The 14,061-nt window shown below is 45.9% G+C and overlaps 1 protein-coding gene and 1 long non-coding RNA gene across 2 annotated transcripts; both read left to right on the top strand.

Annotated features, from left to right (window-relative positions):
- The first annotated feature begins 616 nt into the window (after positions 1–616).
- On the top strand, positions 617–12,702 carry LOC117647727. Its single transcript, XM_034389624.1, has 2 exons — positions 617–1,039; positions 11,802–12,702. The coding sequence occupies exons 1-2, from the start codon at positions 617–619 to the stop codon at positions 12,684–12,686; spliced, it is 1,308 nt and encodes a 435-aa protein (XP_034245515.1). The 3' UTR covers positions 12,687–12,702.
- Positions 10,167–10,943, top strand: LOC117646799. The gene is made up of 2 exons (XR_004587807.1): positions 10,167–10,451; positions 10,543–10,943. It is a non-coding gene; the product is annotated as an uncharacterized LOC117646799 (long non-coding RNA).
- Positions 12,703–14,061: the final 1,359 nt, after the last annotated feature.

Genomic DNA, 14,061 nt, shown 5'->3' with positions numbered 1-14,061 from the left:
TGTTAGGCACGAAATCAAACGCTGTTTTGACCTTCAATCACGCAAATTGGTGTGCAGATGCCTGGAAAAGAAACCTAGCCTGCCGAAGGCAGGCAAGCGCCGCAGGCCAAGGTAGGTGTAACGCCAGGCGCGGATTGTCGTAACTGGCGCAGCATCGCGAAGCCTGTTACGACAAGACACTGTCTGGCGTACACCTACCTTGTATTATACATACCTAAGGACGTATCTGCGCATGCATAACTATGTATAAAGAAGTCCGTAAAAATTTACTGTGTTTCGAAGAGGTATGACAGACAGTCTGCACTGTTTCCCGTTTAGCACATGGCCCTTTTAACGTTCCAGAAGTGCCCGATCGGCGTCATGATAAAGTCAGAGACACCCACGGATTCGAGTCTGCATCTGGAGTCGAGCACCCCGCTGGAGTCCTCTGTTGTTTTTGAGGCAGGCAGTCCCCTTTGGTCTTGCGCTCCACTGAAGTCACCAACTCCCCTGGAGTCTGGCACTGCCATGGAGTCTGGCACTGCCATGGAGTCTGGCACTGCCATGGAGTCTGGCACTGCCTTGCAGTCTGGCACTGCCATGGAGTCTGGCACTGCCATGGAGTCTAGGCACTGCCATGGAGTCTAGCACTGCCTTGGAGTCTGGCACTCCCCTGGACTCTGATATTCCACGGAAGTCACTAGCGTCTGGCACTCCACTGCAGCCTGGCTCCCCGCTGGAGTGTGGCCCTCCGCCGGAGTCGGGCGCTTCACTGGAGTCGCTGCCCCGCGAACTGCTGCTGGCGGTGCTGGCCTACGTGCCCACCGAGCAGTTGCTGCCCTTGCGGCTGCTGGGCCGTCGCTGGAAGAAACTCATCCTGGAGGAGCCGCTGTGGCGCCACCGCCGCCTGGACATCCCTGTAGCAGTTGACGACAACGCGCTGTTCGCGGCCATCCTGCGCATGGCCCCCGCCCTGGACACGCTGAAGCTGAGGACGGGCTACATGAGGAGTTCTCAAGGACTCGCTTATCTCAGGGCTCTTGCTCAAGGCAAGTGCAAGGTATGTCACCTACACTCTTATTCAGGGGTGTTCTGAAACCTAACGCCTTTAGTCGCTTGCCTTAGGTTTTGTACCGCCTTGAGTCGCCTCACCACGTAACGCCAAAAGGCGCCTCAAAACAAAGCGCCTTAGGCGCTCTCTTTTGAAACACCTTGGGCCCAAACCACTGCATGTGATAGCAATGCACGGCTGCTAGGACTCATTCGAAAAGGTGCGTCCCATGTAAACACCTCTCACTTTGATTTTATTGGTGGGGGTGCGCCCAGGCCAAAGACCCCTGCTGCACTATGAATGCAGCGCAAGGTGTAGGGGTAGGTTGGGGAAGAAAAGTACAAAACGCGTACTTTGCACTGTACAGAAGTTCCAAATGAGGATTCAACTATTCTGCTCTCGTGAACTGGTAATCCAATGCCTTCCTAATGAAATGGATCGCTGTTCGTTGATTATAGTTCCCCACATTACGTACAACATGCCAAAATGTATGTGATTTCGGAACTCCTCGAAAAGGGTAAGAAAAGTACACCACCGGGAAAGAAAAGTACAACGAAAAGAATTGCGAGTTCGAACCAGGAGACCACCAATCTTGGCTCAATACAGGTTTACCCCTAAAGTGGAGAGCTTTCACTTGCCATTAGTTCAAGTTTCGTCAAAATTGGTCAATTGGTTCTGATTCTACATGGACTCATCACAGAAGGTCCAAGAAGCCTTTTCTCAGAGATAAGTGGGTACAGCATTTTTGTTCTTTTCTTCCTCTTTTCACGTAAATGCCCAATAACTTGTTAAATTCTAGTCTAATTCTATAACTTGTGTTGACATTTTTTGGTTGTCTCGCCTAATCAAATCTATTTCCGTGATCAATTCAATTTTCATCCCGCTTTTAGTTTCATAGAGGGTGTTTTTTTCTTCCCCAATTCCTGTACTTTTCTTCCCCAGCCGACTGTACTTTTCTTCCCCATTTCATTTTTACACTTATAAAACATTGTGTTGAAGCCTGAGAGCATCGAACGGCACTGTTTTTCAAAGATAATGGTCTAAGCTATAAGGTGGTACCTTACATTGGACTGTCGGCTGATTCTGCACGAAGCTGTACTTCAAAGTGCAAACATTTAAAAAAAAGATTTTCATAGTTATTTTTAATGTGTTTTTCAAACGTGCAGTTTGTTTCAAAATATTATATGTCGAACTGGGCTAAATTAATTTTTTGTCAGCGGGATGACCGATCTTTCTAAAACCACTAACGTGATGGTTCAGTGTAGTTTCAGTTATATATAACGGGTGTACTTTTCTTACCCGAGCTTCAAGTGTACTTTTCTTACCCAACCTACCCCTATGCTGTCCATACACCTTGCGCTTTCTTTGCATGGCAGTTCGAGGGGTCCTATTCAAAAGATCTTATCTGCGCGTTCCCCCTAAGACAATCTTATCTTAAACGCATGCGAATTTCACTCAGTTTGACCACTTGTAATGGGTACAAGAGTAAGCGGAATACATTTCTGCATGCACTGTTGGTTTCTTTGATCTTTCATCTTCACATTTCAGTGAATTTAATCACAAATTATATTGATTTGTAGCTGTATCATATGATCAAACTGAGTGGAATTTGCCTGCGTTTAAGATAAGATTGTCTTGGGGGGAACGCGCAGATAAGATCATTTGAATAGGACCCCTCGAGTTGACAAGGTGCGTGGAGTCCAAACACCTTCGGCCTAGGCTAAAGTAGGCGCAAAATGTACACAGCTTAAATACCAAGGGCTTGTTTGCTTCTCCGCAGTTTTGAATTCAAATCATTGGCTGAGCGATAGCGAAGCCTGTTACTCCTCCATTGCGCTCCATTGGGGTTGAAAAGTTTTTCCTGTCCGTCTGTGTGTGTGTGTGTGTGTGTCCGTGTCCGCACTTCTCCTCCTGAACGGCTCGGCCGATCTCGGTGAGATTTTGCACACTTTTTGGGCATGTCCTTGGCTCGGCACACGCGAAATTTCACTATCCTAGCTCAACTGGTTCAGTTTTTATAGCTGAAAAACACCTAAAAAACGGCGAAAAATCGAGTTTTCTGCAGGCGGATCACTTCTCTCTTGAAGAAGGGGGGGGCCAGCCGCCAGCCCCGACAAGTTAAAAAGTTACAAGGGATCTAGAATGAAGGGGGGTCTGAGGGGCGGAGCCCCCCAGCATGCATCAAGTTGAAAGTAACCGAAGATGGACAAGCCATTGCCTGCCGAAGGCAGGCTAGCGCCGCAGGCCAAGGTAAGGTACGCCAGGCGCGGATTGGAGGAACAGGCAGCGAGACATCGCGAAGCCTGTTACGACAAGACGCGGTCTGGCGTAAACCTACCTTGTTAATTAAGTAATCATACATGTTGGCTTGAGGAGAACTTGACAGCAGCACCAAGGACCAAGGGGCTAGTGGAGACAAGTGCTGATTGAACTTGCATGATTTTGACACTTGTCCACGTCACACGAAGTTTAACACTACTTCGAAAAATGAAAAACAATATTCGCCGACGCGCGACTAAGTCAGGAACAGTTGTCAGCACACAATGCAAGAAGAAATTTGCTTTAAGTTATCCAAGTACGCGTGATGACCCGGCGGCCATTTTGGGGTTTTGTTTGTTGGCCGTTTGTGCAGTGCGCACATTTTCATCGAAGCTAGTCTCAAATTTTTCATACCTGACTCGAATCTGAATCTGCACTCAGAGCGTCTTGGAGACGAGAGTTTTTGAAATGGCCGTCGTAACGTGATGTTGTAGTATTTATTTTATCAAAATTATGGTTTTACATGAATAGGCCATTCCGCTGGTTGGAAAAGAGGAAGTAAAGAAGTCCGTACTTCCGTCCCCTCGCCTGCGGGTGGACGGAACTTCCGCTGCACTGCGAGAAAAGATCACGGTAAATCCTGTACTGATTACTCCAGACTTCACCGTAGTTTTTTTAACAGGCAAAACCGTGGTTTTTTTACAGGCAATACTGTACTTTTTTTACAGGCAACACCGTCCTTTTTTTACAAGGAATCCCGTACTTTTTTACCCGGCAATCCCGTACTTTTAATACCTATCAAAAACTGCTATAATTTATTTCAGTCGGTCGACCCTCGTTTTTCAAGATTCTGATGTATATAACTGAAGTCGGACTCCTGGACCCCCCTTTCGACCACTCGTTGAAAAGGTCTTGACGAGACCTATCGAAAGGTGCAATAAAATTTTTCAGTCGGTCGACCCCCTTTTTTCAAGATCCTGATGTGGGCAATTCTTGGGAGCGGCCTTTGTTGGGACCAGATCTGGTCCTTCTTCGGCATGCACTGTACGAAAGAACGGTAACTACTGATAAAAAAAACTACGGAATATTTTGTAAAACAAGTACGGAAAATACTGTAGACTGTACGGTGGATACTGGTTTTTGAAGTACGGTAAAGTTTGGCAAAAAAAATTATCCAGGATTTACCGTCATTTTTTCTCAGAGTGCAGATCGGCCGAGCCGTTCAGGAGGAGTAGTGCTGACAGACAGACAAAACTTTTCAACCCCACCTGAGTAACGGGCTTCGCCATCGCTCAGCCAATCAAAGTGAAAGGTGTTCACATGGGACGCACCTTTGCGAATGAGTCCTAGCAGCCATGCATTGCTATCACATGCTGTGGTTTGGGCCCAAGGTGTTTCAAAAGAGAGCGCCTAAGGCGCTTTGTTTTGAGGCGCCTTTTGGCGTTACGTGGTGAGGCGACTCAAGGTGGTGCAAAACCTAACAAGGGAACATATTCAGGGGGTACACTTAGATTCCAGCCAAACTTTTTTTTTTCGGAAGAGTAACATATAATATTAAGAAAGCACCTCAAAGTTGGTGCCAAGATATATATCTACACCGTTTCCCAATTTTTTTATACCTAAAAAAGGGGTAAAATAAGCCTTTTTGCTGTGTATGGGTCATTTTCGGACATCGAATCGGAAAATTTGAAGTAGAGTTTTTTATCATTTCCTTCAATGTTTGGTCTTCTGACGAAAATGATAGAAAATTTTGGTCTGTTTCATATATTATCATATTTTGCTCATATTTGGATCGACTGCCCAATTACGACCGAAAATCTGCTCGTTGCATGTAAAAACATGGGCCATTTTACCCGTTTTTTTCAGTTTAAAAAAATCAGGAGGGGTCTGGATATGTATCTTGGCACCAACTTTGGGGTGCATTCTTAATCTTATATGTCATTCTTACGAAAAAAAAGATTGGCTCGAATCTGAGTATACCATCTGAATATGTTCCCTTGTGGGGTACCATGACCACCCCTTTCGTTCTCGGGAACTGTTTAGCCGACGTCGGCAACCGGTCCGCAGGACTTCCGAGAGACCCAGTTCCTTTTTAATTTCAACCAGAGCTTGACCTTCCTGCTTCAAGGGTGAAACCGTAGCAGCCCGTCAAAATTTTTGGCCCGCCCTTCTATTCAAAAAATAGGGGGAGGGCCTATGCATTTGCCTTTGTGTCTGTGTGTTGTTGTTGTTGTTGTTGTTGGCGTCTGTGTACAAGGAAGGAGTTGAGCTAGAGTAACCAGATTTGGAGGGTACTTCAGGAGTACCGTCCAAACAAATAATCCGGTGGTGCAAATCCCGTCCGGGTCGCACAAGGGCTGCTGCAGGTGCATCATGGTTTACATGAGCGGGAGGGGGGTTTCCGCCATTATTGGTGCTAGCAGGGCACATAGGGGTATTTTTGGAATCGGGGCGACGAGACAAGATGAATGGACCTGGTCCCGACCCCATTGGTCGCTTTTACAAGTTGGCCAGATCAGGATCTTCAAAAAAGGGGGTCGACCGACTAAAAAAAATTATTGCAGATATCGATTGGTCTCAGCAAGACCTCTTCAACGAGGGGTCGGAAGGGGGGGTCCAGGAGCCCGCCTTCATGAGTTGTGGGAAAAAGTGCGACGGACTCGTTTTGCGCTCCTGCTGTGCCTCTATTGCAAGGAGTTGCAGGAGCATGGCAAATATGGGTATTTTCGGAATGAGGGCGAAGAGACAAATGAAACGGGCATATTCTAAGGACAGTTGGAGTAAAAAGTGTTAGGACTATTGCATATTGTGAATAGAAGGGCGGGCCTAAGTCACGATGGTACATCGATAACTTTGCTTTACCCGCTCACGGTGTGTGTGATGCGAGCGGGCCCAAGGCCCGGGCCTTCGACTGGCAAATTTGGGTCTGATGCGAGGGCCGAAGGCCCGAGAAAAGGCCGCCGGCAGGCCAAGCTGGGCCGGCCCCCTGTCGAACCAAGTTGCCGGCGCAGCGAAGCGGAGCTGGCAACTCGGTTCGACGGAAGGGCGGGCCCTAGCTTGTTGCTTTAGCATTTCTGCCGAATTGGGCATATTTAAAATCGGGCATATTTTTAGGGGTTCCGACGAAGGAGGACCCCTATTGCCCGGGACGGCTCAGAATTCTTCTTCTACGGACCCCCCAGAATAGACATTTCGCTCCCGCCATATTAATCCTTTTCATAATACAATAAAAAGTCCAGAAAATCTAAAAAATTTATCGTGGAAATTTTCCGTAAACGACTAAAACTTAAATTTGCAACAATCAAGCACCCTTATCCGTTCACATTTTCCAGAAACGTTTCGAAGAAAAAATGTGCCACTCCTCAAAACTAAACCTCCTGCCTCATCAAAGTGACAAGAAATCGTCTGTCTTCTGAGAAAATGGTTAAAACATGAAAAAAAAGTCTCCATGGCAACGACACGCACGACACGGTGCCATCGTACCAACTGTCAAAATAAAAAGTCGCCGATAAAAAGAATTCAAAACGCCGTGAAATTCGAAAATGCCAATGCTAACGCATTGCGCGGTGTCCCGACGTTGGAACATCTTTGAAGTCTGTCAGTAAAGAGTCTGAAGCAGAAAAAACGCAATAAATTAATTTTCGGGGTTGGCAACAATTTTCTCAGCGTCTGCGCCCTTTCGAAAATCGCGAGGCTGAAAAGACGCATTGAAACTGCCCCTCCATTGTTGCTGAGGTTGGATTGTTTGGCTTGCTTTTAAAGGCTGCGGTTCTCTTGTGATGTTTTCCTCAATTTTGTAACCAGCACGACGGTTGGTTTGACAGACTTTATAAAATCGGGAGGAGTGGTTTCGGAACGCGGATGACTTTCGTTTGACGAACATGAGCACTGTAAATCGCGAGATCGCAATGGACTGAGATGGTCATTGTGTTAACTGAATAAGTTTTGGGGACGTAAAAATACCGGTAGGATTCAAAGTTACGTAAATAACGGTAAAAGTAACGTAATTAACGTTTAGACGACAGACTTCAAATTGATTTCCACAACCGGAACACCGTGCAATGCGATAGCATTGGAATTTTTTCTCACTACCACATCTGACAATATATGTTCGAAGTATTGGGTTTTTCGCTAAATGTCGGCTGTCCGGCAAAATATCCAACAACACTTTTTATTTTAAGTAGCTTCTTGCTTGCTCAGGGAGTCTTAGAGTTGAAATCGCGACGCTCGCTGGGGGCTCCGCCCCCAGACCCCCGCATGTGTCGGGCGCGTACCGAAGTATTTTTAGTAAGTCCGTGGTGACCAAAGGCAAATTTTCTAAGGAAGTAAATGTACTGCTTTTTTGAATGGTCTATTTAACAGCTTTTGACCATATAATTAAGCTACTTTTACTGCCCAAATAGATAGCTTGTATTGCATTGGCTACTGTGGCAGGCAATGGGTGCAGGGTGCATACAAGGTCCGGAAAATATTGAAGACTGCTTTGACAAGGATAGAGGTGAATGGAAAAAACCGCAAGTCTCTACGACCTCTCCTTGACCCCAAACATTTCTATGAGTGAGTGAGTGCGTCAGTGAGTCAGTCAGTCGGATTGGGGCTATATAGGTTCTTGATGATGATTGATGATGATGATTTACCCCATTGCCGATGTGTATCGCTACTTTTCCTGTTATTTGAAGATTGAGTACACTGGTGAAACAAAGGCATAAAAGTTATGCCCCTAAAGGGCGTAAACGATTTACGCCCTTAAAGGGCATAAATCGTTAATGCCTTTGGGAAGGACATTAAAATTTTGCTTGAAATTCCTATACCATTTACGCCCTTTCCAAGGGCATAAAACGATTATGCCCTTGCAAAGGCGTAAAAGAGTATTTATGCCCTAAAGGGCGTAATTTTCATGCCTTTGTTTTACCAGTGTAGGTTTGCTCGGAAACGGTGAGGAATTTAGTCCCCTTTTTTGAAGATTGAGTAGGTTTGCTCGGAAACGGTGAGGAATTTTCAACTTTTGGGATTTTTCCCCATTTTCCCATAAAATTTGGAATCGAATGGAAAAAAGTCTCTACGACCACTCCTTGACCCCAAACATTTCTATGAGTGAGTCAGTCAGTCGGATTGGGGCTATATAGGTTCTTGATGAAACTGCTGCGAGGGCATCCACTAAGAATCGTTGTACAGAAACAATCAGATGAGTGAAAATTTAGTTGTTCCTAAACATAGAATTTCATCATGAACCAAAGCAAAACAAATGTCATTGAATTTAAAAAAAACGACAGTTTGTTGCAGAAGAACAAAATTCTTGTAAACCATTAATAATACAATTTGTGTGCAAACAACATCTTTTGCCATTATCAGCTCAATTAAAATAAATGATGAGTAAGGGGCCGTACCCATATTACGTGACCGATTTAGGGGGGGGAGGGGGTTCGGCCAAATCCTACGGACGGTCACGAGGGGGGAGGGGGGGTTAATTCAAAAGTCACGTAGTCACGAATTTGGAAATTATGATAGCAAAACACACGAGGTAGCGGCGCGGTCAGGCAACAGATATCTGTTCCTGCTGCATCCAAGCGGACAGAAACCAAGTTTCCCGAAATATGACAAGTTCACTCTCATTCTAGGAACGTGACATCACGTTGAAACGAACGTGACAAACTGTCACGTTCGTTTGAGCATTGTGTCACATTCGTTTGGGTGTGAATTGGCCATAAATCAGCTCGTTCACATTCAAACGAACGTGACACAATGCTCAAACGAACGTGACACTTTGTCACGTTCGTTTCAACGTGATGTCACGTTCCTGGAATGAGAGTGTTTTAGCGGTCGTTTTGCCATTTGATGTAAAATTGCTTAAATTTTACTTCCTCTGACCTTCAGGGTTCCAAAAAAAGACCCCTTCTGTGAGCTAATAGACTATTCTTGTCGTCGACTGAAGAACAAGAAGAACAAAACCGAAAATGAAGTGGATTACGAGCAGGTAGCGAGCCCAGTTGGAGAAATGTTGAGAAATATGTTTCTTTCCTTTACCAATAAGTATTAGAAACAGGCCTAATAGCATATCAACGCGAGAGGATTCGGGAACCTCTAAAATTATTGCACTCGAACGGGTGGACGGCGCCATTTCCGGTTTTGTGCGGCTTCTTGTTCTTCACTCACCAACGACTGGAATGGCTTCATCGATGATCTTTGTCTTTCTTCACATCAGGAAACATCAAATTAGACGAAAAACAGCTTTTGAGAAAATCCTACGTGACATCGGTGGGGGGAGGGGGGGGGGTTCGCGAAGATCCTACGGTGTGTCACGATGGGGGAGGAGGGGGTCCAAAAGTGGCCTAAAACCGGTCACGTAATATGGGTACGGCCCATGTTGGAATCATCATCTATTTTGTTCTTTTAAGTCTTAGGGAAATCACTATTATTAAAAGAAGAACAATGAAAAATAAATTCCGTGACAAAGGTACTCAATCAATATCTGTCGCAGACATAACAAAATCATTTTTGACTTTGTTAGTCAACGACTTGTTTTGGACTGTTAATATGTTATTACAAGCTTGTCGCTAGAAAATTATCCTTTAGTTCCAATTTTACTCTGGTTTTACAACCCCGTAAACAAAACTAGTACATGTCTGGAATCCGACGTCTTTCGGACGTCCCGAAGAAGTCGGTTTTGGGAGCTCTTCGGGACCTCCCTAAACGTACTACAAATGAAGCTCTCTCGTACGTCGCGCGGGGACCTAGTGTGTGGTGCCAGAGTTCGCCGCCAGAGCGCGCCCTGGTCGCTCGTCCCAAAGTAGTCGGTTCTTGGAGCACTTCGGGACGTCCGAAACGGTAGGTCTATGTGAGGTCTTTGGGAGGTCCCCCACCACACCCGTCACAGCGTCCTGCGGCCATGTAGTTCCGAGTGTGTCCGCTAGAGCGCGCCTCGGGCCCACGCGATGCTCACCTGTTGTGCAGATGACAGTCGGCGCACTTTGGCGCGCACTGTGCTTGTGGCGTCGGATCCTTACTTCTATTTATTTTTCTGTTAACTATAGTAAATTCATTTCTCCAAAGAAAAGAAACCACGCACGAAGATGTTCAGTTCTCAGGTGCACCAATAAGAAGAATACTTCAAAGCCTGGTGCAGGCTTATTTCGTGTTTCAATCCAAATCAGAAAGTGCCGGTGTAAGTTAACCTACAATATTCTGTTACTTTGATACTCTTATTGTCAAAGTGTTTATTTCGTTCGTCATCTGATTTTATGCTTGAGAAATAGGCTCTTTGCGGAAACCTTGACCCACTGGAGTTGCCCAAGATTCTGGAACGATAACCTGCACCACTATGCAATTACATGTGGAACAAGAACTAACTGACTCCTGTGCTTCAGTGTCAAATTAAGTGAATTTCCTGCGACAGAGCAAAGTAAGCATGACACCTTGGAATCAGTGCTAATTGAATTTCTTTCAGTCATTTTGGCTTATTTTTTAATCAAGGGGTGTTACAGTTATGGTTGCTGTATTTTCTTTTCAGTCCAACTGAGATTCCTCTTTTAAATATTTTGTTTTTGAGTCCTGTCCACCATTTTTGTCTCCATATTTTCTGTTGTTCGTGACAAGTCCTATCGTTTGATTTTTAATTTAAAAAGGTCAGTGAATAAATACATTTTTCCTAACAGTTTATCTGTGTCATATTCACATTCCTATACGCATTCACATTCATATCCGGAACAGTGGCGCACCCTAGCGGCAGGCCATCGAACTACGAAACAGGTGCGCGCTCTAGCGGTCACCTTCGGAACTACATGGCCGCAGGGCGCTGCGACGGGTGGTGGGGGACCTCCGAAAGACCTCTCACAGACCTACCGTTTCCGACGTCCCGAAGTGCTCCCGAAAGAGACGTCCTGAAATGTAGCACGGCAGTACTTCTTTCGGATGCCTTTTTTGTTTCATAAGGTACTCCTTCCGTACTACATTTTGGGATGTACAGAGCTCCGAAATGGTAGTACGACAGTACTACTTTTGATAGTAGTTTTGTTTAAGGGGAAGCTATCTGTTCAAATATTGTCGCTAAAAAATGAGCAATAGATAAGTCACTAAGTTACAACATAATTTTTATCAGTGTATATGCCAGGTTAGCACCAGGTGGAGTGTATTTGCAGGCATGCTTCAACCTGAAGCACACTGTGCCAAAAAATCACAGTGAATCTTGGTTAATTTTTTGGCATGGTCTACTGTAGTTCAGAACACAGGAATAACTGTACCTGGCTAGAGGAATTCCTGTACCTGGCTACAGGATATACTGTACCTTGTACAGGATTTTCCGCACTCCAACTCTAGATCTCGTAAAAGTACACTAGATAATGTAAAATAAGTAGAGTTAATCCTGTACTCTGAACTACAGTGACAGCCGTACTAATCGTTACAGGATTAACTGCAGTTTTTTCGCTCAGTGCATACTATTGTAAACACATGAGTTTGTAGATTTTTTACGAAGTGGTGTGTAATTTGGTCTCCTTTTGCTTGTTTGTTTCGACAGATCCGCTTCCTGGATCTTCACTTTGCAGCTAGCGCGGTTTCGAACAAGCTGATATCAACTGTGTTCTCCAGTCGTCGCAACACACTACAAAAGCTCCACATAGTCCTTTACGGCCTTGTGCTTCACAGTAACCTTGTGCCAGCATTGAAAGCCATTGACGCTTTGACGGAGCTGAATACGTTAAGACTCGACGTTTCATGCGGCGCGTATCACGGTTTTTCCTTCAAGAATCTTCGCCTGTCGAATCTGCAAATCTCATGCGTTCTGGACAAGGATTTGGCCCGTGATCTCATCCACCTCGGAAGAAACAGTCTGAAGACGATCAAATGTTTCTCAAGAATGGACAAGCTGAAGACGGATTTCGTGGTATGCAAGAATCTGACTCACCTCGCACTCTACGAATGGTTTGACGGGCTCGATGAAGTAGTCCCACAACTGCCTCTCCTTGAATTCATCACATTTTACGTCTCTAGTAGTCTTTCTGAGTCAACGGCGAACTGGTTGCAGTGGGCCCACAGAAACTTTGCCGGAAAGATCCATTTCGCTGTGGAACATTACAGTGCTGATCATTCATCTCTTATTTCATCGGCGGACAACCTCCGCAACGTCCACCGTGTGACACTAAATAGAGGCGACCTCGAGCAGGTAACCCCACCAGCGCTCGTAGCAAGGCTCTTGAAGTCCCTGACCGCAGTGGAGCAGCTCGTGCTGAATTTCAGGACAGACTTTGAGAGCTTGCTGCTTAGCTGGCCAGCCTCGACTGTTCCTCGACTGCAATGCCTCTCTGTCCGTTCAAAATACCGAAAGAAACCAACTGCGTTCCGGAACTCTTTCATGCAAGCTGTTCAAAAATGGCGTCCTAACCTGGAGTTGAAATTCCTCTAGTTACTTTTTAAAAAAATCCAACTACCCATGTTTTCAAAATTATATTTTTGTGCTTTTAGAGCATTGAAAAGGTGCCCTTCAGCGTAAGTGAAAAGTATTTTTTCGGTGGTTTGTTTGAAAACAAAATGGGAGGGGAACGAGCCTCATTGTTTTTTACGGCGATCGAAGCCTATGTTTTTGATCTGAATAAAGGACTCGCAATTAATCGGAAAAATTGTTATTGCTACCATGGACTTTTAAAAACATTTTAATTAATAATTTGATTGAATCCCGCTACTTGGGCTGTATACATGTATATGTAAATAGCTTCATATACATGTATAGGAATTCGACTATAAAAATTTTTTACAGTGTATTTGTGTCTGCCTTGGCAGTAGGATACGTCTTAGCATCTGTTTACGGCTAACGCACTGCAAACCTAACTGTCTACTAGGTACACACTAGGGGCCGTCGACATTTGCGACTTTTCGATTTTGACAACGGAATAGCACTCAAAAGTTGCGTTTTTTAATGCTGATTTCAGATCTGTCCTTGGTTTTGCGATAAGACAAAGCTTTGATGACCCTACCGGCCGTTTTATGCAAAAAAGCGGTGTTTTTCATGTTTCTACTGTGTTAAGGCTCCCGGACAGCCTCCACGTCGTCGGCCAAGGTAGGTGACCGTTGAGTTGTCTTCAGTAGCATAAAAGACAACACTCTGAGCCACGAGGGGTCGAGGGTCACCCCTCTAATGTGCCAAAGACCTGAAAAACTGAATTTTTTTGGTCGAAAATCACTCAATTTTTACCATTTTTTCACCGTTTATCGACTATTACGAGAGCCCACGGGCCCGAGGTCATAACTTACGCAGACCAAAAGGTGTCACTGGGTATAAGAGAGGTCACCCAGCCCCTGCCCGGGCCCGGGGAGGCGCTGGGGCAGCGAGAGAGGCGGTGTCGAATATGTTCAAAATGACCAAAATCAGCTGATCGGCCGCCTGGGACATGCTGTGTAGGGGATGGGAGCGTGTCGCCGCGCCGGTCACGACGCTTCGCCCGCTGCCCGCCCAGCCGGCCTGCTAGCTGCCTCTGTCGCACCCCGGAGGCAGAGCGACGGAGTGCTGCTGGCGCGTGTTAAGTTTGAGTTGCCTAGGCACAGTGAGGCAAGGCGTCAGAGTCGGCGGTGACCGCTGCAAGCGTCGTGCCAGCCTGGCATGGTCGACATGAGCCCCGATGGCCTGAGCCCCGGCCGAGCCCGACTTGAGCGCCGACACGAGCACTGACTGAGCTACGATGGCCAGAGCCCCGAACTGAGCCCCGGCCGAGCCCGACTCGAGCTGCGATGTCCAAAACCCCGACCTGAGCCTGTTTTGAGCCCCGACCTGGGCCTCATTTGAT

This window comes from Thrips palmi, unplaced genomic scaffold (genome assembly GCF_012932325.1).
Source record: "Thrips palmi isolate BJ-2018 unplaced genomic scaffold, TpBJ-2018v1 HiC_scaffold_2, whole genome shotgun sequence".
NCBI lineage: Eukaryota > Metazoa > Arthropoda > Insecta > Thysanoptera > Thripidae > Thrips > Thrips palmi.
The sequence above is the reverse complement of the archived record's forward strand: the minus strand, read 5'-3'. Positions and strand labels throughout refer to the sequence as shown.

Excerpts from the sequence above, each read along its gene's own strand:
- LOC117647727 (XM_034389624.1), top strand. The coding sequence starts at position 617 with ATGGAGTCTAGCACTGCCTTGGAGTCTGGCACTCCCCTGGACTCTGAT. Across the intron at positions 1,040-11,801 it reads TTGCTCAAGGCAAGTGCAAG|ATCCGCTTCCTGGATCTTCA; the intron begins GTATGTCACCTA and ends TTGTTTCGACAG.